This window comes from Mytilus edulis, chromosome 6, assembly GCF_963676685.1.
Source record: "Mytilus edulis chromosome 6, xbMytEdul2.2, whole genome shotgun sequence".
Classification (NCBI taxonomy): domain Eukaryota; kingdom Metazoa; phylum Mollusca; class Bivalvia; order Mytilida; family Mytilidae; genus Mytilus; species Mytilus edulis.
In genome coordinates, this window is record NC_092349.1 from 9,243,134 (window position 1) to 9,268,699 (window position 25,566).

General features: G+C 31.9%; 1 protein-coding gene across 1 annotated transcript; it reads left to right on the plus strand.

The window, feature by feature from the left end:
- The first annotated feature begins 1,483 nt into the window (after positions 1-1,483).
- Positions 1,484-25,566, plus strand: LOC139527063 (cartilage matrix protein-like). Its single transcript, XM_071322326.1, has 9 exons — positions 1,484-1,770; positions 5,682-5,706; positions 12,373-12,960; positions 15,568-15,669; positions 19,164-19,220; positions 20,173-20,736; positions 21,676-21,708; positions 22,616-23,191; positions 23,959-25,566. Exons 1-9 carry the CDS (start codon positions 1,720-1,722, stop codon positions 23,964-23,966), a joined length of 2,004 nt encoding a protein of 667 aa, XP_071178427.1. The 5' UTR covers positions 1,484-1,719; the 3' UTR covers positions 23,967-25,566.

Below are 25,566 nucleotides of genomic sequence, written 5' to 3' on the forward strand. Positions count from 1 at the left end.
ACTGGAAGCTAGTTGATAGATTGATTTTTAAACATCCAGTGTAAAATATTTATGCAAGTTTAGAACAACAACAAAAATTTGATTATTTACAATAAACACAACAGGGAGCTTAGTCCTGTAATAGGTGTTGTACAGGACGAAGGTCTGGAAATTTGAAAATGCCATGCATGGAAACTGAGGGATTATTGGATAGGAGCAGAAACTTTGCCTTTCAGTAGACCAACTACGAACTCCTCAAATAGTGGCATTCTCTCTACAACTATACATAAGATTAAATGTCCCCATTCTGACCAGACGTGACTACGTATTCATACATCCTGCACAGCCAAAGCGACGACCAAAATTGGCAAGTCGGGGGAAGATAAAGTGGAAAGCTAGTTGAAAACTAACAACAACTAATTAAAAATTCATGTGTCTAAGTTGAGGTTCATTCAAGTTTTTGTTGATAGAATTGAAATGATCTAACTGACCAAAGTTCTAGTTTATAGTTTCTATATAAGGTACACACATAAAAAACATTCAATTCTATCCAACATTCCATTCACTAAGGACGAGAGACTAGTGTACACATGACATTCGATAATTAGAGTTGTGACAACTTCACTGGTGTTCATCTACATATAACTTTGTTTATTATTTTTTTTAACAAAAAAAAAAATATTTGTGAAAAAATTATGTGTAGGCACGTGCCTATAGTGCCTAACGGCAGCTACGCCCCTGAATTTTGTTGTAAAATAAACCGGATGTAGATGTAGGTATAGTGCACTGACATTATTCAGACGACGAATCATAATCCATTTCGTGCCAGCAATATTCGATATCAGACCAACAGCGCTACATGTACGATAAAAAGTAAAATCACAAAAATACTGAACTCCGAGGAAAATTCAAAACGGAAAGTCCCTAATCAAATGGCAAAATCAAAAGACCAAACACATCAAACAGATGGACAACAACTGCAGCAGCACTATCATATTCCTAACTTGGTACAGGCATTTTGACTTGGCTATCAATACAGATAAAATCGAAATGATTTATGTCGATTCTGGTTTATTTATAGAATCAAGATCAACTTTGAAAACCAATAAATTCTTATTTCGAGTATTACTAAGCAATCATGTTCTTTAAATAGTTGTTTATCATTGTGAATTATATTATCATCATTAAATTGAAAAAAAAAACATTGCTTCTGAGTAGTAGAACAAAATATTTTAAACATTAAAACAATTTTAGAAACTAGCTGTGTTGGGTGCAGCTTAATGGAAATACGCTGAGGTGATTGCACATGTTAATAAAATCAAACATCAAAAACGTTATAAATAACTGCACAGCTAACACCATTTTATTACCCTACAAAAAGTAATATAAATACATTTTTGTTGGTATAATGAAAGTATGTTGATTTAGTTTATCTACAAGGTCTCCATATTTAGAATGCTGCACATGCCCACGCTTGCATGTTTGAATTGAAACTCATTCAATATTTTGTCATGTGACTTTACAAGCTCCGCCCTTAATAGACACTCTTACAACTTGTAGTATATAATAACTTGTATTATATGCAACGTAACACTTAGACAAATGACAAAATAGTTAAATCGACAAGAAACACTATTTTATTTAACATATATTTGTGATTTAGTCAGGAGACACTGTGCATTTTAAACGGAAGGACTTTTTGACATTTTTCAATTTGATAGCAGTTGTAAATACTACACTATGGATTACGTTATGAAATTTATCATTTTATTTATGCAAATGGTTTTCGCGGTAAGTGTTTTATTGTTAAATATATATGATAAAAAAACGTATCAAATGTACTAGTGTATAATACATTTTAAACAGTTGGGGGTCAAAGTCACATTTACTATATATAAAACTTGAAAATTCTGTATTTTATTTTTTATAAATTTTCACCTTTTTGAGTTCACAACTTGACGATCGTTTCTCAACTTTAATATGTATATAATAAAATCGCACCTAGAATGTTAATAATGTAAATGAGAATATTATACCTTTTTGGTTATACTAATAATTTTATAATAAAAATTGCATTAATGCAGATAGAAGATCATTTGAGCAAAGCCTTATTCATATGATATTCAAAAAAGTATTTGTACTTTCAATAAACCACCTTTACATTAACCACATTGCAAAAGCAATAAAATTATCGCATATTTCATAAAGAAATTAACTTAAATTCAGACAGTGTAGAGAAAGCTATATGATAAAATCAACGATACTTATTTTACTGTAAAAGATATGCATTACGACAAAGATACAAACTAATCGAACATCTAAAACTTATTTATTAAACGAAGAGCTTAACCCTTAAAATTACAAAGTGTAGCTAAAGCCGGACCAGTAACCAGACTTTTGCATGTAGGAGAAATAATTATTTCTAGTTCTATAATAATTTCCTTATTTTTGTAACAGCAAATGTTATTACAAAATGTAACACAAAAGACGTATTTTTTTTAAGAACGGCTATACCGCGCTGGTGCCCTTATACTCTCGGAAACAAACATGAGCAACATACGGGTACCATCTGTCCAGTAACAAATGATTTAGTCATGTGATAAGCATAGAGTAACTGACACGTTTTTCCAAAATAAATCCATTCGATTAATCATGTTATTGAATAAAACTCTCGAAAACCTTTGCTGATCTCGTACGAGTTCAGCTACTCTTGTTAGACCCTTAGGATTGTTAATAAATATATCAACATGAAACAGGAAGATGCATAATGATTGCCTTTGACACAAATATCAACTATAGACCAAACAAAGAGGGTATTTCAACTACATGTATACCAGAGGACTGTTCGGGCCTCAACATTGCGTGTACATCTCTTCGACGATGCCCTCTAGTATTGAAAAAAATACCACATTTCTATTGTAAAATTTTGGTTGATCGCTCAGGCATTGTTTTTGTTGTTGTTGCTTTTTCTGAATGATGTATATGAACAATTCTATAAGACATTGTTTTTTCATGTATTCTTGATTCAAAGAAAAGCAGTTAAGTACACTAGACCTTAACATATTTATTTGCGGTATATAAAACTACTGTTATATCTTTTTTTCATTTATTGTATATGTTCTTCATCATAATTGAAATCAAATTGCTGCTTAAGTATCAATAAAACCGCAATCTAATTTCAGATCACATATTTATATATAGCTTTGTGTTAAATAGGTTTTTGGTCTCGCTCAAGTATCGCGGTTTTCTGAATCATCAATGGTTACACAGTATTTGAAAAATTCATTACTAATCTGATTTTGGCGATCATTTTTGAAACAGTCGTAATACTCACATTTTTTGTTTAAATTGTTCCACATTTCGCGATTTTTGACCTATTTATAGCTCGCTGTACGGTTAGGCTTTTGATCCTCATTCAAGAGGGTTTCGTGACGTATAGCTACATGTATTTACATTCCCGTCGGTTTTTTGGGCCTATTTATAACTCGCTGTACGATTAGGCTTTTGACCCTCGTTCAAGAGCGTTTCGTGACGTATAGCTATTACATTACCGTCATTTGTACCATTGAGGATATTTTTCTAATTGGCAATCATGCCACATCTCTCTATTTTTATTTAACCGAACATGTCAGATTCTCCTTCTTCATGTACAAAGACGTTTTACATGTAATTATTCACGCATTGTACATGAATTCCTTCCGTACCGCTTTTTCTCATTATATAATTGTTGATGTTATTACGCTACAAAAAGTATTCCAAAAGTTATTTTTAGATGTTTATTAACAATCATCATCTGTCATCTGCATGATCTGCTTTCATGAACGCCATAATTAACCCGCCTACATTCAATTATCTATATAAGAATTTGAAGGAGCATTTCAGAAATGGCAATCGTCGGAAGCATTGTCTTCTATGCCTTTGATTTGATGAAGAGAGACGAAAGATACCGAAGGGACAATCAAATGCATATGTCGAAAATAAACTGACAAAGCCATGACTAAAAAAAAAAAGGACCAAGAAAACCAACAATACAAATGTAAACTACAAAATACCACATGACAAACTAAGACTGAGTCCCACGAACCCACTCAATATGGGAATGATCTCCGGTGAGCACTTCCTGCTCCACATGCGACACCTGCAGTCGTGTTGCTGATAATTCGGTAGGGCACATTTCAGGAAAGGGAACGGGAGTATAGGTTGTATGGAAATTTTGGCCAATAGAAAGTGGTAAAATGAAACTTAACTCTTATTACAATGTATACACGAATTAATGTTTCTTATTATTTTAATTTAGTTTAATGCAAACATTTACAAGTTCTGTACATAAAATATAGATCAACGCCGATTTATATTTAAGAAATAATTCATGGGGGCTTGAATATATCGTGATTTTACCACGGGTTGGCCCTTTATGACAAATATTTTACCCCTGAGCAATAGCGACATGCTTAAACTATTTAAAATACTGTATTTAGACAGTTTTGGATGAATTTGAATGATAATTTATTTATATGTCTTATATGATGTATATATGTGCTTTTGCCACATTTTAGCATCATTTGTGTATGTTTCCATTTATGTATAGGATTCACAAGCGTGTATTTTCCCGTAAAATGCTTACATTCTAACGTCATTGTTCTATGACGTCGGGTATCTCATTCATAAAAAAGCATATGACGTGGGAGTACAATCGGAACAGCACTGGCAATATATTCATATTTTACCACGGGTGTGTACTCAAAGCGTTTGAAGGACGTCATGTTAGAATTAAGTGTATATTCCAAGAGGGCTATTATTTCCCTTCACTACGTGTTTATTAGTTGATCATATTCTTCCTATATTTAATATACGCAATGCAGCTTGCTGTCCTCGCAAATAAAGTCTGAACAAATGTGGAGCGACCTAGAGTTTGTCATGTATATATAAAGAGAAATTTAAAAAGTAATGTTTCGATAAGTAAGTAAAAGTAATTTAATTTAGGAAGATAAATTTAAATTGGACTCACTAAGGTTTTCAAAACATTTTGTTTTATCAAATGTACATATAAGTCCTTAATCGATAAACATGTATGAATATAACAATTCAGTCAAATAAAAGGCATGATTTAATGAGCAGCAAATCTTTTGTATAATAAAAAAAGATTTAATATTATTTATGATGATAGTAAAATTTAAAGAAATTTGATTTCCACTTTAATACTTCCTTAAAAAAACACCCGAAGAAGAAGTAATTTTTCTTCTGGTGTTCTTGTGTTGTAAAAACTGCAATACAGATTAATGATTAATTTTAAAATGATATGTAAATTTGGAACTTTGGGTTTCTATATCAATCCTCGGCTACTGACGTGAACTCGGACAAGAAAGTAGCATACCATTGTGTAAACCTATAACATATAGCACGAAGGATACATTTTTCTGTTTAATAAACAACATTTCTGATACTATGACATTCATTTAAATGTCAAATATCAATTTAAAACTTTTTTCAGACTTTGCCTTGACTTCTTTTTAGTTCTATCTTTAAAAAGTTAATCAAGTTTCATTTCAGGTCAACCTAATATTATCTGTGTATTTGGTCTCTTAATCTATCTGATACTTAACAGATTACACAACAAGCATATAACTTATTAGGTTTTATGTCACCCACTTTTTCTGTCTTTAATCTTAACTAAAATAGATTTGATTTTGTTTATTTTACAGGTATCTCAAGAAGACAGCTTGAAAGGTAAGCATGTTGTTGACATTAAATCATTGATAAAAGTTACGTAAGGTTATTGATCGGAATTTCAAATCAGGTTTTTATCAAGATCTTAGACGTCTAAATATCCTTACGATTCACCACATTGAAAAGAAAATTGCAGTCATGAATTAAGTAGCAATTGAATAGTCACTGAAGCATGAATAGAAGTAGCTATTCAAATGAAATTGATACACTAGTCATTTTCACTATTTGACATTTATATGCATGTGAAATACTCAGAAAGAATAGCCCTCCAACGAATATAAATTTGTTTTTATGGGTGTCGTGAAGTCAGGTAAAACTTCACATATAAATACACCTTGCCATCATCAACCTTGGAAGGAGACATCTAAGACCTAGTTTATGTAAAATAACATAATCCCTAAGTTAATGTTGTCGTTAAAATTATATGTGAAAAAATTAAAATCACTTCTTAAATTCTTCAGTGGTCCGATTGAAATTGTTCGTATTGTTGGGATTTTTGTCAGAATGGTTACCTCTTTTACAACCAGAATCAAAAGTTCACAAAACCCAATAAGCATTAAGAGTACAACTTTATATCTTTTCCCCTTACGTCACAGTGAGGAATGTAACGACATGAGCATACAATTTAGAATGGAAATGGGGAATATGTCAAAGAGACAACAACCCGACCAAAGAGCAGATAACAGCCGTACTTGTATATCAATCCGGCGTTTTTCTGGAAAAGACGCGACGGAAAAGAAGAGTAAATGCAATTCGTGCTGTAGATACCCCATCATAACGGTACCAGTCTAATACACCATCATAACGGTACCAGTCTTGGTAATGCTAGGATACGGAGGGTGTAAAGCATATTTCTTCTTTGCGTATTCTTAATATTTCATTTTATTGTTTTTCTCCCAACTTCAGTTCTATCATCTTGTTTTTATAATGCAATGAGACCAAAACACCAGCCTTTGATGCCAAAACTATTTCGCATTATACGTATTCCGTGTAGTTTTGCAAATGGTATTCAATCAAATTTCCGTTGGTTTACTGTCTCATTTTAGATTAGTATACCCTAGTATACATATTAAGTTGTGGTATATGCAACACATGTTGACAAATCACAGAAACAGAATCGCACTCTTTAAGTTCTGAATTGTCTGAATAATTATACATCAATTTGGCTTTGTTCGATCCATCGCGTCATTATTAGCAAAAGTGTTAAGGATTAAAATCGTCAAATTCAATGAACCACAAATTGTAAACAAGATACGTTTTCACACTGACCGATGGGAAAGTCACTCCATTTTAGTCTGTCTATTTCTATATTTTTTTAATCATGATAATAGTCAACCTTAACGTGTATACAATTTGAAAGACGTGCTAAAAAGTTAATTTTTACGTGATCATAAAATCAGCTAATTATTCTGGATAATTAAACTGATAAAGACGTCTAATTTTTTAACTTTTGTATTCGTGGTTTGCTTGAGGAAACTATAAAGGCTTAAAAAAACAATTTATGTCACTGACTCGTCCTAAATAGACCAAGGGGTGTACTTACATACAGACGTTTATTTGATATGTGGTTAATAAACACTGAACAAAAAATACTTAAGATCAGACGACCTGATACATATTCATTTTTACATTTTATAGGGTTAAAGAAAAAATAAATAAATATTTGTGAAAAGCCCAGAAAATAAGCTATTAACGTTGCTACACATGACAGAAGTGGTTAAGTATGAAACATCCCTGTTTATTATCATATGATTCGGGTTGACTTATTATTTTATTATTGCAAGACTATGTTAAAATATTTAAGAATAATAAAAGTAGATTTTTATAATTCAAGATCTTACCAATAAGATACGATTTTAAAAGCATGAATAAAAATGAAAAATAAATATACTTACACCGACCTACCTCAATTTATTGTCATTTTTATATTCTTTTTCGTTTTACATCAACATATATTTCAAACCCCCTTCAAAACTGATATCAGCTATTTAAAATTATGATATGTATTGTGATTCAATGCTCGCGAAATGAAAAGAAAAAGGAAAAAGAAAATAAAAAAAATATCGAAAATTACCACATAAAAATACCTACAAATGAAAAAAAAAAAAAAACATTTTGTGTTACTTTTGGAGATGTCTTGTGCTGCTTCTATTTGATTGTTCTTATCAATACGGGGTCCGGTCCGCGATCGACGCCAAAGCGAAACAGTTCTAAAAAACTCATCTAGCATACATGTAATTATATACTATATCTTGGTATTGTCGTTAAGTTATAATTGTTAGAACAGAAGCAAACCAGACGTATATATAACTTTGCTCTCAAGTATGTAGAAAAGAAATATTTTATGTCATAATTCTGATACCACTATTACTTATATCTCGTCGCTGTATAGAATAATTACCCCTCTCGTTAGATCATGTCTTTTGTTCGGTATAATTGCCAAATCGTATGACGAAATGGAGACGTTGGTAATTCGTCAATTAGACAGCATACTTCCTTTTCTAATTATTGTATCATTTACAAAAAGAATATCTGGAACTGCCAAAAATATGAGACAGCCATAAAACATACCAATCATAAGCCAACTACCGACTCTAGAGATAAAACAAACAAAACAACACGTTACCCCGAAAGTATAACTACCTGCAAGCGTCCACCAATACCTGGTCGGTCAGAAACTAGTTGTACGTACCCACGACTCATTCCACTTACCTACATAGACCATACATTTATGTAAAAAAAGTTAAAAAAAATGAAACAAACTACTATAAAAATGTCTAGATAGATAAAATAAAAAATTACCAAATCAACTAATTGCTTAGAAAAGTATATATAAAATCGGAAACCAGAAATTCTAATTCAAACGAAGCATAAATTAGCACACGCGAAACAGACAACGCGTGGATTCTTTCGACAGTACAAACTCCCGCCAATAAAAATCTTTAGGAAGTCAAGTCAACACTGTTTTACATATGAAAAAACTTGACACTTCTTAAAATATTTCCCACAGAGAAACACTCATATATCAAAAAGGTTGAAAACAATCTTATTTTGATTTAATAGCGGACGATAATTTGCATTTTCTTTATCATGATACTTGATGAAATCAAACCGACAGTAAAAGATATAATTGTGATATATAGATGGAGGTCTGGGTGGGTTTATAGAATAAAGAAACATGGGTAAAAAGATAAGAATATAGAAAGTGCACCACAAATGTAGAATGTAGAATAATTGTATAATTCTATAAATATAGATAGTATAGACTTATTCTGTGGTAAACATAAAGAAAAATATATAATGGGCAAAACAATTTCAGAACAGACAAAATTGATATATTAAGTTACAGAATAAATAAAAGAAGGACACCCACCCATCCCGAGCATCATACATACATGTATATCTATGCATAACTTTGAATTACAAATAGGACTAGCCTGACAATTTAAACTGAATCATTTGACCAACTTGAGATCATATATATTTGATAACAAACGAAATATACACATAAAATTTACTAACAATGGAAATTTACATAAATAACATAAAATTTAACAAAAATTAAGCCCTGGTTAGTTTTACAAACAAGTTCTGTGGTCGTTTTTGGTGCATTGATAATGCTAATTCTAAAACCTTTTGAGCTGTCTTCTAGCGAAGGATATTTTGTGGTTATCAAGATCTTATCAAGTCACATGCAGTCTCAGATTTTCAGAAAGATGTTTATATATATATATATATATATAAAACGAAGTGAATCATTCAACCTTAACTTACATGTATAACAATTGTTTAGCCGGTGACCATTTGTACTGTTCTTTAGAATAATTAAGATTCATATTTGTTTTGAAAACTTCACCCACGAAATCACTTATTTTCGTTACAAAGCTGTCATTCTATTTTGTTGACAAAATGCTCAGTTTCAATGTGGCACCTAAACATGCAAAAACTGTTTATCCGGTGACCATTTGAACTTTTTTTTCAGAATATGACCCGTTTTTGTTTTGAAAATTTTGCCCACCGAAAAACTTATCTTAGTAAACTAAGCTGTTATTATAAACAACTTTTGTAGACAAAACGTTAAGTTTCAATAATTACATTAGATGTATGTTTCAGTATGATACTTTATTCTGATTGGCTAACTGCACATCACGTGTTATTCCGTAAGCAATTGCATTGCTCAATAAAACTTTTCAGTCATGAAAACATCTGGTCCCATAATAAAGTGCACAGGTGAATTAAATAAAACAATAATAAAATTCGTGTTTTCATGATCATTGCTAAAAAAATGTTATTATAAGTATTGAATGCTTCTTTTTGTATCTTCATAGCGTTGTAAAAGCGTTGACCGTGCTCACATTTTTAGTATGAAGCGCTTCCGCGCTTCATACAAAATGTACTTCGGTCAACGCTTTTACAACCCTATGAAGTTATATAAAGAAGCATTCAATTCTTAAATATAAAACTTAGTTTATTCGGTGACCATTACAACTGTATACATGTATGTCTGTCTTTTTTGTGGGAATTCCACCCCCCCCCCCCCCTTCCCCCATATGATTTATAATTGTCTAATCGAGCTACATTGTACTTAGAATAATGTTTGTACCCAAAACGTTAAGTTTCAAATTGAAATAATTTTGTCCTTTATTTATCTTATTTCAAAAGCAATATTTTGATTCATCTGTCTTAATATAATCTACAAATGGTCATTAAGATTTTATCAAATGAAGTAGTTTCAAATTTACATTAACAGTTTCTTTTTATATTATAGATGTACGCGCCGATTGTAGTAAGCACAATTTTACGTACCAGTTCAAGACCTTTTGACCTTTTAGTCCAAATATGTTATTTTATCCTTCTGAATGATTAAACAGTGATACAGTTTCAAATTTTAACAAAGCTGTTTTAACAAAAATTTAATGTAAACAAAAAATAAACTCAGCATTCATACGGCTATGCATATTTAATTTATTTGAAGACCTTTTGACCTTTTCACCGAAATATGACCAGAACATCACATTTAGTACTTAGATGTACACTTATATATACATGGGGTACTTAAACATCTTCTTTTGATTTTTGTTTTTAATGTAATATACAAGAGTCTAGATTGAGGGTCCATTATTTCTGTAGTCTTTATTTTTTAGGGCTATTTCCCTCTATTCTGCATGTACATTGTTTGCCCATAGTTTTTTTTATTATTTATATTTCAACACCTCATTATTCTTTTTTTTTAAATTTATTTTTGGTACATTTTTCTCTATCTTAAAATATTTTTTGAACATGTTTCCTTTGTATATTTTGTCCATTATTCTTTATTCTGTTAATCCCCATCCACATCATCATATACAACTTTAACGGTATGACGCAGACAAAGTGATTAACAATAGGCTAGCTGCTCACTACACTATACAAAAACACCCGAGTCCTCCGAACAGATGACAGTCACAAATATAAGAAGACAAACAACAACGAACATCCACAGACCAAACACATAATAGTTTCCGAATGTGAAAAGTTTACCAATAACTTGTATTTTTGAGATGCAAATACGTATTTCATGACATGTTTTCAAATTAAAATCTACCTTATTTGACTCATTTTTTGACCATTTAAAACATCGTGTTACTAAGACAGAGCCATGTTAACCTTCGTACAACCATTTGTCGAACTTTTGACCAGTCCTTAAAAATATCATCCATTATTCAAATAAGGTATGATGATGAGGTCTTAAAGAGTCAAATTTCACAAAAAAGCATTTGTGAATTTTATTTTGATAACAAACAATGGATTCGTGATAAAACTTAAATTTAACTTATTCAAATTATTTTGAAATGTCCTTCAAATTGTAACATAAACATTGCTGAATGGCTATTTATATGTGTGTCGATTTGAGATAAAGAATATTAGCAAATACTGTCTTTATCAAAAGTTGACATCTATTTATGGTGTCCGTTTAATCCAAAGATTGTTTGATATGTTTTAATATGACCCCGTGTACCTTAAGATCGTATCAATTGTTGGGTTTCTAAAGTCTTTCCTGAATATGTTTGTGAAAAAAGTTTCAAAATTCTTAATCTTAATACATTTAGATATGTTGTATTAGAGGTAAAAGAGTCTTCGAATTCTGCAATCTAATTGGTTGCCTTGTCGTGAACTGATGCTAGACCGGAAGCACGTCCAAATCTAAAAGACGCAACTGAGCACACATGATAGTAAAAGTTGTTTACAAACACATATCCAATGGGCCTTTAATATACCATTTCTATATCTTTTTTACTCAAAACTGCATAGTCATGACCATAGATGTACGGCACGACTAACTTTAGAATTCAAGAAACATAAAACAAAAAAAACGTTCATTATCACTTAACTAGTATATATTTGTCTAGGGGCACTGAGCTGAAGGACGACTCCGGTGCGGGAATTTCTCGCTACATTGAAGACCTGTTGGTGACCTTCTGCTGTTGTTTTTTCTATGGTGGGGTTGTTGACTCTTTGACACATACCCCATTTCCATTCTCAATATTGTATAAATGGTCTTTACAATAATAAGCAATTAAATATGAAACAGCAGGTGTGTAGTTCATGATTTAATATTTCTTCACAGAATCAAATAAACTGAAATTTAAAGATCATGCGTAACATTATCAAATTCCTTTTTTGCAGCAATTGAATACTACTGTGGAAACAAGCCTGCAGACGTCGTATTTCTACTGGACTCGTCTAACAGTATATGGGGACCAGATTTTCGAAAACAAATCGACTTCGTCGAAAGCATAACTGATATGTTTACAATTGGTAAAAACATCACAAGAGTAGGTGTTATAAGCTACAGTCATGATATAAGGGTAGACATTGATCTGGACGATTATTACAACAAAAAAGAATTATTTAAAGCCATTCAAGACATAGACCAGTACCATGGATACAAAACAAACACAAAGAAAGCAATACAGTACGCTAGAAAACATATGTTTGGCCACGACGTAAACAAACGAGACAAAGATACAGTCGCTAAGATCATCGTTGTCCTCACTGATGGTCAATCCAGTAACATGTTAATGACAGTATGGGAGTCCATTAAAGCCAAAAATGCGGGCATAAGGATGATTTCCGTTGGAGTTGGTCCAAAGATCAACATCCGAGAACTGAATATGATTGCCAGTAGTCCGCCATCGGAACACATGTTCTTAGTCAACAGTTTTGGAACATTGAACACAATTAAACAGGTGTTGGCGATCCGGACTTGCAAAGGTATGTTGAATATGCCCTTAATTTGTAAGTAAAGGTACATATAATTTGTACATGTGATTGCAGGCCTATGAATTTCTATTCAATACCGATTTAATATGTGAGTAAACATTGATTTTTGAACTGAATCTAGTCATTTCGTACTATTGCATTTTCGTAAAATATTCAATGTAAATCGTGAAAAACTTGAATTTTTGTTCGTTTGATATAAAAAAGGGGGATGCTACTGTGTTTCGTTGCCTTTCATTTCATGATTCCGTATCGTATCTTATTCTTATCCGTCCTTGACACTTTGTATCAACAATTGTTTGGTTGAATAATTTTGAATACATAAGAAATGAAAAAAATGTCGCTGATGGATGATTTTGTAATCCGAATCAAATTAAGATTGCTAATAAAAATACCAAAAGTTAATGATGTACAAAAATGCAATAGTATAGGGTAAAGAAAGTGTTCCGAATCCATTGACATATAAATTTAAAGATCAACTAATTCAGAACACAAAAGATTATTTACATTGATAGCGTAATCAAGTCATCATTTTTGTAACATATGTAATGGTATGCGAGCTATCCATTTCACTTCAAACGATCAGCGTCAAGGGTTCAAAGGTTTTCATTTATATATTGTATATAAACTTATAAACCGCAGGCATACCTTTATTACTTATATTCACACAAGGACAGTGTGTTTTACTTACTTTGTTAGTATGACTTAATATACACACCCTTTAACATCGTAAGAAAGACAAGTTTTATGTGAACGCGTTTGAATGGAAAGTTCAAGAGCTGACACATTTACTTAATAGCTATCAAGACAATTTTCTTACGTTTTGTAAGTGCAACTTTGCTGTGTTTACAACATCAATCAAAATATGACCAGTGTGCAATCTACAATGTCAATGACCGATTATCGTCTACTATAATTTCAGTATGAAACATCTATTTCAATATATAAGCATGTTCTACAAATAGTGGCTTCGGTGGCCAGGTGGTCTAAGTAGTTCACCAACAACAGAAAAAATAGTTAATTTACAGCAATCACTAGCCGGTCCGTATTTAGTTTTTTATCCTTAACAAATGCGCGCAAATATAGAAAAAAAGCTGCGCGCAAACGAAGTGATCTTTGGCGAAACTGTAATGCACCAAACTGCTGGTTGTGAGTTCGAACCCCGCTCATAACAAAGTAGCCTAGAGATGTCATTTTCCCTGCCGCAAGTCGTTGGGTATATCCATGTTCTCGGGCTTCGTACGCAACTAAAATCTGGCCGCAGCAATATAGCAAATAATGGTATAAGTGGCGTAAATCACACACAATCAAACAATGAGGCTATATCGATTAAACAATATTTATTCCTTAGATATGTCCGGCATTTGAAAGAAAATATGTTTCATATTACCAACCAGTAATCGACCAATCATGTTTACAATACATGTTGTCTTCTCAAAAGACGTCTTGTCGTCTGCTAAAAAGACGTCTGCCTGATGCAGCGAATAATTAAAAAGATTTAACTTTCAACCTTTCTCTAAGAAGTAATTAATTAAGCATTATTTCTCCTAATCAAAATTGAAGCATGAACTCTTTTTTCTCAAGAAAATGTCATAAAACCGTACGTTTGATTTAAATAGCACGTGAAAAATGGATTTGCCGAATTACTTTCCAATCTAAATGCAATCAATTCAGATTTGACGTTGCAGAAATAAATCAGACGCTTTTTGCCTAATTACTCAATTAAATCTTGCATCAGGAAGACGCGTTTCATATGCAATGCAAGAAGACAAAATGTAAATATAATGATAAATTGAAGTACAAGAGATTAAAGTTCAAAAGTTCAAGGTTGTATTGTATTGCATAACAATATAAGGAAAATCTCATTGCAGTCCGTACTAAAAATAGCTAGCGCTTCAAATTGAAAAAAGCACTTGAAGTTGCTTAAGTGAAGTCTTTAAATCAACACTTAACCCATATAACTAATATGTAATGATAGATTTCCTTTAAAGAAGAATCATATACATTTTATAAGTTTAGGAGTTGGGTTTTAATAACATGATAACGAAAGATTTAAATTATTAATATACAATCGCAAGCAGATAAATTTATTTGACATTTAAGTTTAAAATCAAAATATGTCTATGCCATACTGACTTAAACTTAATAGAGGAGAATTAAATTGATATTGACTCAAATACAATTAACTCTTTTAAATAACATTTTAACATGAAATGTACATGTACTGAAACTATTTATAATAACATACTATGGATTCATTATTATTCGTTGGATGCCAATTTTCGTGGGTTTTCGTGGATACAGGTGAACCACAAATTCAAATCACAAATGTTCAACGAATTACAAATTGACTTATCATGTTATATGCAGATATGGCAAGACAAAGAAATCACACATCCACTAAAAGGCAAGTTTTTCGCAATCCACGAATTGTTACCCACGAAAATAAATGAATCCAAAGTAATTTAAATTGTGCGCCATTTTACCAAACACTTCAGATTCCAGCATTCCAATATGGCGACTAACTTTTGATGGTAAATTCTAGCCAATGAAAACACTTGTTACATAAATATTGCATTGTAACTTGTCTGTCTTTTTCAGTAACACCAAAAACAACGACTTCAACGACGCCTGTTCCGACAACCACCACAACTACGCCTACTACGACGACGACAGAACCGACGACAACAACAACACCAACTAGTAAGCATAACTAGTAACAAACATGCAAGATTATTAATAATCTAAAGTTACCTACCTTCCACGTCATTTGGTCTCTGGTGGAGAGTTGTCTCATTGGCAATCCTACCACATTTTCTTGTAACAAAAATTACGATGTGTTTCTGTGGTGGTGTTTTTTGGAGGGTGAGGATCAGAAGTTGTTTTCAATTCATTTTTTGCTTCAGTTTCCGGAAAAGTAGGGGAAGGGCGGAGGGTGGGTAATACATAAGAACAAAACAATGTTATAAATTATCCGTTTTTTTTTTTTTAGCGAAAAGTGTCCTAAAACTGCCCCATCAATACTAATATCAGTTATAGATTTCGTACCAAATTAAAACCAACATCAAGGATCTGTAGCAAAAATAAAACCTTTTTCAGCATATACATTTCCTGCAAAAGCTAGCTTGTCGTGTGGATCCCAGATGTCATCGACGAATTATATTCTCTTTTTAAAAGGGCCAGATGAGGGGGAAAGGTGGTGGGCTAATCAGACATTTGTTGGTATGGGAGTTGATGAGCACATTATTTATCGACTTGGTCAACTGCTTTTTATGGCCGGGAAAGTTCTGTGATGCACTCAATTCGTTCTTTGAGAGGGAAGACGATTATTAATACAGCCTGGTTATAAAGTCCGCTAAGATTTATGACGCCTTATGCAATATAATATGCATGCACTTTTCTAAAGAAAATAAAAATATAAATTATTAGCATAATTTGCCATCAGGTAATAGAAAGTTTTATGATCTCACAGTTTAATATATTTACGTTCCATTAATCAAGGATATTTGATATTATATAGTGCAAAAGGATGCACATAAATGGATATTTATATTTTAATAGTCCGTTGAAATAATTTCAAAGACAATTTTTTTCAAATAATGGCGGTGCACTTGTTAGAATGGGTAATTTATGAAAATCATTTTAATGTTGTGAATAAATATATAACTGTGAAATTAATAAAACATATGAAAAAACTTGATTTAACTTTATTCGGAAAACCTCAGTGATGCTGATGTAAACATTGTTCGGAAAGCTTCAGTTGTGTTGATTTAATCTTTGTTCTGATTTAAACTTTATTCGGAAAGCCTCAGTTGTGCTGATTTAAACTTTGTTCGGAAAGCCTCAGTGATGCTGATTTAAACTTTGTTCGGAAAGCCTCAGTGATGCTCGTTTAAACTTTGTTCGAAAGCCTCAGTGGTGCTGATTTAAACTTTGTTCGGAAAGCCTCAGTGATGCTGGTTTAAACTTTATTCGGAAACCCTTAGTCCTGTTGATTCAAAATTTTGTTCAGGTTTCACTTTAAAGATGTGTTAATTCCACAAAAGAAAGACAAAACATCAGAGAAAAAGCATATATTTAATAAAAAATCTTCAAAAAACCTCAGTGAAGTTGATATAGAGTTTTGTTCCGAATGCACTTGTGTTAATCCCACGAAAAGAAAAATGACCTGACTGTGTTCCTGTCACCCTAGGCTTATATACTAGTAAAAGTTGTGACTTTGTTCACTTGTATAGAGACACGGGGGCTAATAAGATGATCATTGTTGCCAAATTTGCTTTTATAAATTAGAGGTTCACCTTTTTGTGGTTGGATTATTATAATTCAGTAAACATTGCCTTCTTGTCAAATTATGCAATTTATTATTTTTTGTTAAAAAACAATGAAGAAAACAAAATTATGATAAGATATATATGTGACTAATAACGTAAAAGGTTTAAAACTGTCCTACTTTTGACTCCCCCTTTTAAAGCCGTGATTTTATAAAATAATTAATATAAAAGCAAATGATTAAACATATGAAATGAAACAAACTTCATAGAAAATTGCATTTGAAGACAAGTCATCATTAAAGTAGGCTTGTAAACTAGGCTTGCTACCTGCAAAAAAAAAAAAAAAACGCATTCGTTAACCTTTTCCCGCCAAAAACACCCGATCTAGACAGTCATTATGGAAAAAAAATTACAAATAAATATAACAGCTATACTTTTTAACTTTGAGGGTCTATTCTATTTGCTTTTCCAAATATAATTTGATCTAACTTTTGGTTAAAAGATCATCTTTGTTGTCTTAATCTCTTGAAAGTCTGAAAGTTAAACATCATACCCAGTGGGCGGATGATACTATATAATTGATAACAATAAGGGAAAAAAGATAAAAAGTTAATATACTGATATGCTACAATAACATTAAAACATTTCGACTCTTTTGAATTATTTCAAATGAGTTTTTAGAATTTCTAATCTAACATAAGTAGATCCGATATCTTAAAAAGAACATTTTAAACTATTTTCGTATTTCATGGGGCAATAAAATGGTTCACATGCAACTGTCTAAAATATTTAACAGAGAAAAATTCTTGAAATATGAGAAGGTTTAAGTAGACTCGTATCATTGAAATATGAAGCAAGCATAAGTAATTTTCGTTGATAAATAAAAAATATATCACACAAAAAATGTTACCGAATTTCGAAAGCGGTAAATCTAAGTTGAATGAAACAGGCGTCTAATCACAGATTCGTGGGATTTTTGTTAAATTTATTGATCAATTAAAAAAAATAAAAAATGGTTGACTTTTTTCAAAAATTGTCAGCTTTAAAGTTTTTTTCCTAATGCACTAGTGTTCGTCCCATGAAAAGAAAAAAAAAATGAGCTAACTGCTTTCTTGATACCCTTGATCATTTTGACATTTGTTTGGTTTTCTTGTCCTTACCACTTGTTTTGTCGCCTATAAATAATGGAATGCACATATTTTTCACACCGGTTACTGTCTCTTTCGTCATAAATAGAATGTTGTCATTGTGTATACACGTATGATGTTTTCGGTAGATATGTAAAATTATATATTCTAACATGACGTCCTTCAAACGCTTTGAGTACACACCCGTGGTAAAATATGAATATATTGGTTGGGCTGTTCTGATTGTACTCCCACGTCATATGATTGTTTATGGATGGAGTACACGACGTCATAGAATGATAGTTATTTGCATTTTTCGGGAAAATACACGCTTCTGATACCGAAAATCATCACCAGAATGAAACGTAAACAAACAATACTAAAATGTGGTATAAGCCCTTTTTTATATACATAGAAGATATATAAGTAAATTATCATTAAAATTCATCCAAATCTATCTAAATATATTATTGTAAATAGTTTGAGCATGTCACTAAATCTGTTTGCTCCGTTCTTTACCGCCAATCTTAAAGTGGGTTAATTTATGGGAACGGCAAATATTTGCCTCCATCTAGTGCGCTTTGAACTAAAACAATTGCTATATTTGTCTTATCAGAATCGAAATAATTCATGGGGGCTTGAATATATCTAAATTTTACCACGGGTTGTCCCTTTATGCCGATATTTTACCCCTCGCTATCGCTCAGGGTAAAATATTTGTCATAAAGGGCCAACCCGTGGTAAAATAACGATATATTCAAGCCCCCATGAATTATTTCTTAAATTTATTTACTTCCAGCTACAACTACACTCCCAACCACTACGACAGAGTCATTGTATGCTGCTGCTAGAAGAAGTAAGTAAAGTGTACACATGAGATATATTATATATAATATCATTCCCTCTACAATATTTTAGGAATATGATTGGTTAATAACAACCACGTGAAGACCGTGTATATTTCATAAGGGGTTAGTAGGCGTGACTTATTTCAATACATGGCTACTACTTGCTACTAGAAGAAGTAAGTAAAATGTACACATAAGATATCTCAAGTAAAGATCCTGTTATTTAGTGGTTGACGTTTATTGCTGTTTCTTATATATACATTTTCTTTTGTTTATTGTTTTGTATAGTTTGTTCTTGTGTTGTGTCGTGTTGCACCATTGTCCCAGGTCGAAGGAAGAGTTTGGCGCCAACAAACTAGTTTAAACCCGTGGAATATTGTGCAACTGTCCTATGTCCGGAGCCTGTTGTTCAGTGGTTGTCGTTTGATGATATGGTTCATATATGTTTCTAGTTTCTTGTTTTTTATATAGATTCGACCTGTGGTTTTCTGCTTTACACTGGTCGTTTTGAGGCCCTTTACACAGGCAAATTTACTCATGTGAATTTCTTAGAATCACATAAATTTACATTAAAAATTTCACGTAAAATACACCTTAAACGAGCTTATACATGAAACTCACGTGAAAAAAATCATGTGATTTTCACATGAAATTCACAGAAGTCACATGAGATTCACGTAAAACTCACATGAACTGATTTCACATGAGTTTCACGTACTAATTCGATTGTGGTGAAATGCAAATAAATTTTAACATACATGCACATGGCGTTGGAAATCACGTATAGTAAGAGATTTCCTCGTTAATGGAAATTATTTGAATCTCTTTCTTCTACTAAGCAACCCCAGATATTAACGGTGTACAGAATATAGCTTTTTTTAAAATGAACTGATTTTTTCGCTATTTTTGGAAGCTATAACTGAAATTATTATTTGATAACAATTTACTTTTTTCTTTCAGTTTGCTTTGCTGATGGTGTTTCTGATATTGTCTTTGCTTTCGATTCTTCAAACAATGTTCGACCAAACGAATTTAAAAAACAGCTTGAATTTGCCAAACGTATCATGCACAATTTTGTCATTGGTCAAAATAGATCAAGAATAGGAGCCATTTTATACAGTGACCAAGTTCAACAATTAATTGATTTACCACAATACGAAACTCGTGAAGAACTTAGTTTTGCTTTGGATCGAGTTGAAAAATCCGCAGGTGGTACTCGAATGGATGAAGCCATTCGATACATCAGGACAAAGTCGTTCCGAAGAAGCGTCTCAAGACGTCACGCAGCTCAAGTTGCTATCATTATCACAGCCAGTCCGTCGTCCTCGATACATAGTACAAAGAAGCAGGCGACTGAAGCAAGAAGGGCGGGAATCACATTGATACCAATAGGAATTGGTGATGTAAATATCGAGGAACTCCGAGCGATTGCAGGTACAACAGACGACAGCTATCAGCATATCTTACCTACGTTTGATGACTTGGATTTTGTTCTTCCGAAAGTCGCCATCAACACATGCGAAGGTACTTATTATCAATCAAAAAAAAAAAAAAAAAAATATATTGTGTATTGAAATAATGTGTATTCTAGTTGAAAAAAAAGGAAAACAACACTAGAAATTTATACGACTGACGTGTTTTTCTAGATGAACCTTCTGCAGGAACTCGCAATGTCGATTTAAAAAAAAAGGATATATCAAAACCGAAATCGTAGACAAAAAAGGAACTTATTTACACTCTTTAAAAGAAAACATTGAACGCTTCAATACTTTACACAAACGCCCGTCAAATTAGTTTTACAACTATAGTTTTTGCAAATGCATTTATTCTCAGCTTCGGTAATATGAAGGAATTCAGATGCATATCTACTAGTATTATAAATATAAACTGTAGGATTTAGCTTAAGATTCACAAATTGGTGTTTTATGTTTATTTAATACTTTCTACAACATTTCTCTTATATTTAATTATATACTGCATGAATTTATGTCACACCCACATTTATACACCCATTTTCAATTACAAGTACTTTAGACGCTTAGTTTCATGCTAAATGTTATGTTATTGAAGCTACACAATTTTTTTACATTAATTAAAATGTATTTTAAAGATGATCACGTAATCTTCGCACGTTCTGATGACAGAGAACGCAATCACGTGACACAGTACACAACAATTCATCTCTTCAAACATCATCAGCATTAAAATCTGTTTAACAGATAGGTGTTGCATAACCCATGCATGCATACTCTGAAGATTTGCGGATTATAAATTAGCCTTCAAATTTTAAAAAAGTTTTAAAATTTATGTAAAATTTCAAATATGTTAATTCAGCCAGGTGTATCCATTTGTATCTCGTATGACATGTTATCGTCTTAATATTAAAACCTACGCATCTTTGTATATTTGTTGGAATATTTACATGGGTAAAAATTGTAAACAAATTTTGTTTTATACTTTCAGTTACTGAACCAGCAATTACAGTTTCGGATATGTGTAAGTATCAGCGAAATTATTTCTATTGATATTCTATGACGAAGACCTCAATAATTGGTTGAAAAGATTTCGTATTTGTGATATTTAATGAAAGAATTGCTGAACATGTTGTTTGTGTAAAGTATAGTTGAGCATATTACTATAGCTTTCCTCCATAAATGCAATAGTAGAGGACTATGCGTACGGATGTTACTCTCTGTCATGCGTGTAATGGGTTATTATAAAGTTGGTCTACCTATTAGTAAGAATGCTATGCAGTAGCCTAGGTACTTTTTATCAATCTGATTATAGTCTTACTAAATAATTTGTTATAACATTCGGTTACTTTCCACATTCACCATCCGTTGAAAAATTTTGCATTCTTCACTTTCGGGTTGGAACTAATCTGGCTGTTTTAAATATTAACCACTTTAAAACATACGAAACAATAAAAGATAACAACGATATTTCAAGAAGCATCCAGCTAAAACGAAGCAGTCTGGTTATGCAATTCATATCACTCTGATACAATCAAGTTTCACACTAAGCTGTTTTGTATAAAGATTTGAATAGTTGTTAATTGTTTTATTGAAACACGTACGTTAGTGCAAGTCTACTGATAAGTATTTAACTTTTATAACTATATTACTAGCTACTTTTTCCTTCTTAATACTTTTCTTTAATTTTACCCCGTTAACAATAAAGTTTATTGCTATAACTAAGAGATTACCATTATACTGACATCTAAAAAGAACCTTTCTGCAAGGGCAATCTGTAAACTGGCAGTTGTCAGTAAAAATATAAATCAATAAGAAAGAAAGAAAGAAAGAAAGAAAGAAAGGGAATTGAAGCAAGTCTAAACTATCGCAACAAGAGTTTCAGGCTATAACATGAAAACGACACTAAATTTTTATGTTTTTTTTAATAGCATGTGGATCAAGACAAGAGGCCGACTTGATGTTTCTTCTAGATAGTGTAAACGCTGGTAAAAAGAACACAAAGAAAGCCTTAGCATTTGTACAGGATCTTGTAAATGATTTGGATGTCGATAAGGATAAAATTCAAATAGGTGTTATGGCAGAAGACGCATGCGCGGTTCACAAAAAAGGTGAAACCGGATTCAAACTAGGATCTAAGAAAACAAAAGAAGACGCGGTAGAAGCACTCGCAGACGAAGCTAGTGCTGACTTTGGAAGTATGCTGAAAAGGATGCGCAGAGGTGCTTTTAGTCATAGACATGGAGGCAGACGGGATGCGAGAAAAATAGCCATTTTGATCATTGATGGTAATTTGGATGATCCCTTGAAAGCACTTTCGGAGGCACAAAGAGCTCGACTTCATGGTATTGAGGTTTACGTGATACAAGTTGGAGATGACCAACCGCAGGAAGAGCTAATGATGATGTCGGACTCACCGTACGGCGGAGTCAAGAATTTCTTTAAAGTTAGCAACTATAACGAACTCAGATCGTTAAAGAAGAATATTTGGGATTCTTTGTGCGATGGTAGGTTTATTACACAACAGTTTTGTTTTTTGTTTCGTTGATTGTTTTACCTCTGTATTAACCTGATACACTTGAAGAATATAAATATATTTTAGCATAGAGGGTCGAAAAGAAATCCCCCCCCCCCCCAAAAAAAAAAACCCTGCCTTATTCGCACCTATAAAGTTGAACGTATTGTGCATATACTTTAACATAAAATGCAACAACATATTTTGATATAGACTCCTTATCTATTTGAAATTATTTTTTCCCAAATTTTTAAGAATAAGTCTTAGAAATTAATCTAATTTTTTTGTTTTTTTTAAGATCTGTTAATTTGACACTAAATTTGCCGCTTTGAAATTTCAGGTACATGATTAATGTTCACGAAATTTTTTTAAGCTTACTATCTTATCGTCACAAAAAGATTTAAAACTGTCATATTCTTTAAATGCAATTTAACAATGTATTGCCAATGTGTACTCTACATTTATTCATTATACTAAGGAGATATGTAGCCAACGAAAACATTAATCTTAAAAATGGATTTTTCTTTTGTTTCATCCTTAGAAATGAACAGAATTTGGCATAATACATATCTCGAAAAAAAACATGGCGTCTTACAAAAACTATTTGACAAATTATTTGACAATGTATTGATTTTAGTTTGAACCCTCAGTTAGGGTAAACATGTGCATTTGTAACATGATTGATCTATTTTAACAGATGATTTTTTTTGCCGTATATCACAATACATAGGTGTAATCTATTTTCTTTTTTCTTTACAGAATTGTAGAAACCATGACGTATATTTCCAGGGACCAATTGATCAGAATGATTGCTTATGTCTACGTAAGAATGAAAAAAAGTGAATGTGATAAACTGTAAGACAGAATTCGTTTTTATAAATCGTATATATGACATTATGGATGAGGAGGAGTATGCGTTGTGGACAAACAATCCCAAGAATTCGGCGTTCGAAAGAAAGTGATGAGAGAATAATTGAAGTACCCTTAAAACACAAGTGTGAATGAACGTTAAACGTTCGAGTGACGTTGAGCATTACTTAAGAAAAACGTTCAAGTGACATTGAGCATCACTTAAGAAAAACGTTCAAGTGACACTGAACAAAAATGAACGTGAAACGTTCACGTGACCTTGAAGGTGTTTTCTGAAACATAGACTCAGATGTACATGTTTACTCAGGGAGTTAGTGCTCATGTAGATGAACTTGATATGCCAGTTATTGTTTTTTTAATTACGATTATGTCTTTCATATTACTTTAAAAGATTTGTCTTTTTAAATATTCATTATGTAACATATAAATTGTAACATTGATCATTACACATTGAAAACTAATATGCTACTTGCATTTCATAATCATTTTCGCGAAGTTTTTTGAAATCTCGTCACCAAGCGAGATTTTGCGAGAAATATGTTTATAGCTTAGAGTCTTATTCCCTGTTTTATGATGGCAATGTACATATAGAATCCATTGGAGTTGTGCGTTATTAGCATATTTCGGATGCAATATCATGACACAATGGACATACTTCTTCTTGCACCAAGAATGGTATTTATTCATGTAAACATGTACAGATTAGATCATGTTGATAATTTTACTTCTTTACAAATGGCAATATCTGTTTTGTATTAAAACAAAGTATCTGTTATTAAATATAACAGTATTCTCCTTTACCGAAACAGGATTTCTTGTAAGGGAAGTGCTCCTGAGAATTAGGCGTATCATCTTTTGACAAAAAAGACTGTTTTACCTAGATATACATTAATATATTAGAAGGCACATGCAGTTGTATCCCCGCCTGATGCATACATATTGTTATATTTAAAGAAGTAATTTTATTGATGATGGGGTTGATAACTCCTGAGAAGAACCGAAAGGGGAATATAGATCTCATGATATAATTATGCTTCAAGTATGTGATACTAACCTAGACGTTAAGCTTTACTATTTTACAAATATATTTATTGTATACACCAGTATATTAACAATGAACTTTTATGATCGTTCTATCTTGACAGAATCTATGATTGTCTATCCGAATATAAATTTATAAATGACTATAATTTACTGATGTAAAATTTATGCAAATTTACATGCATTCAAATGGATATGTAGTTGAAGACTTTTTTTCCCTTCACGATTGGAATTAATGGGATCGTTTTGATTATATAAATTTTAACATATCATTTGATGAATGAGAAAAAAATTGATATTGAAAACTGAAATATAAGAAAAACCAGTCTAGTCAAGATGAAATGATTCATATTTTGTTGTTATTTACTGGTGAATGTTTTGTATATTTAATACTATGTCGTTATAATATATGTACCATTTTTATATGTTGACAAAATAAAGTTATACAATCGCTTA

Bases quoted from the DNA above. Each gene is read 5' to 3' on its own strand.
- LOC139527063 (XM_071322326.1), top strand. From the start codon at position 1,720: ATGGATTACGTTATGAAATTTATCATTTTATTTATGCAAATGGTTTTC. The intron at 12,961-15,567 runs GTATGTTGAATA...TGTCTTTTTCAG, and splicing joins GGCGATCCGGACTTGCAAAG to TAACACCAAAAACAACGACT. The intron at 15,670-19,163 runs GTAAGCATAACT...ATTTACTTCCAG, and splicing joins GACAACAACAACACCAACTA to CTACAACTACACTCCCAACC.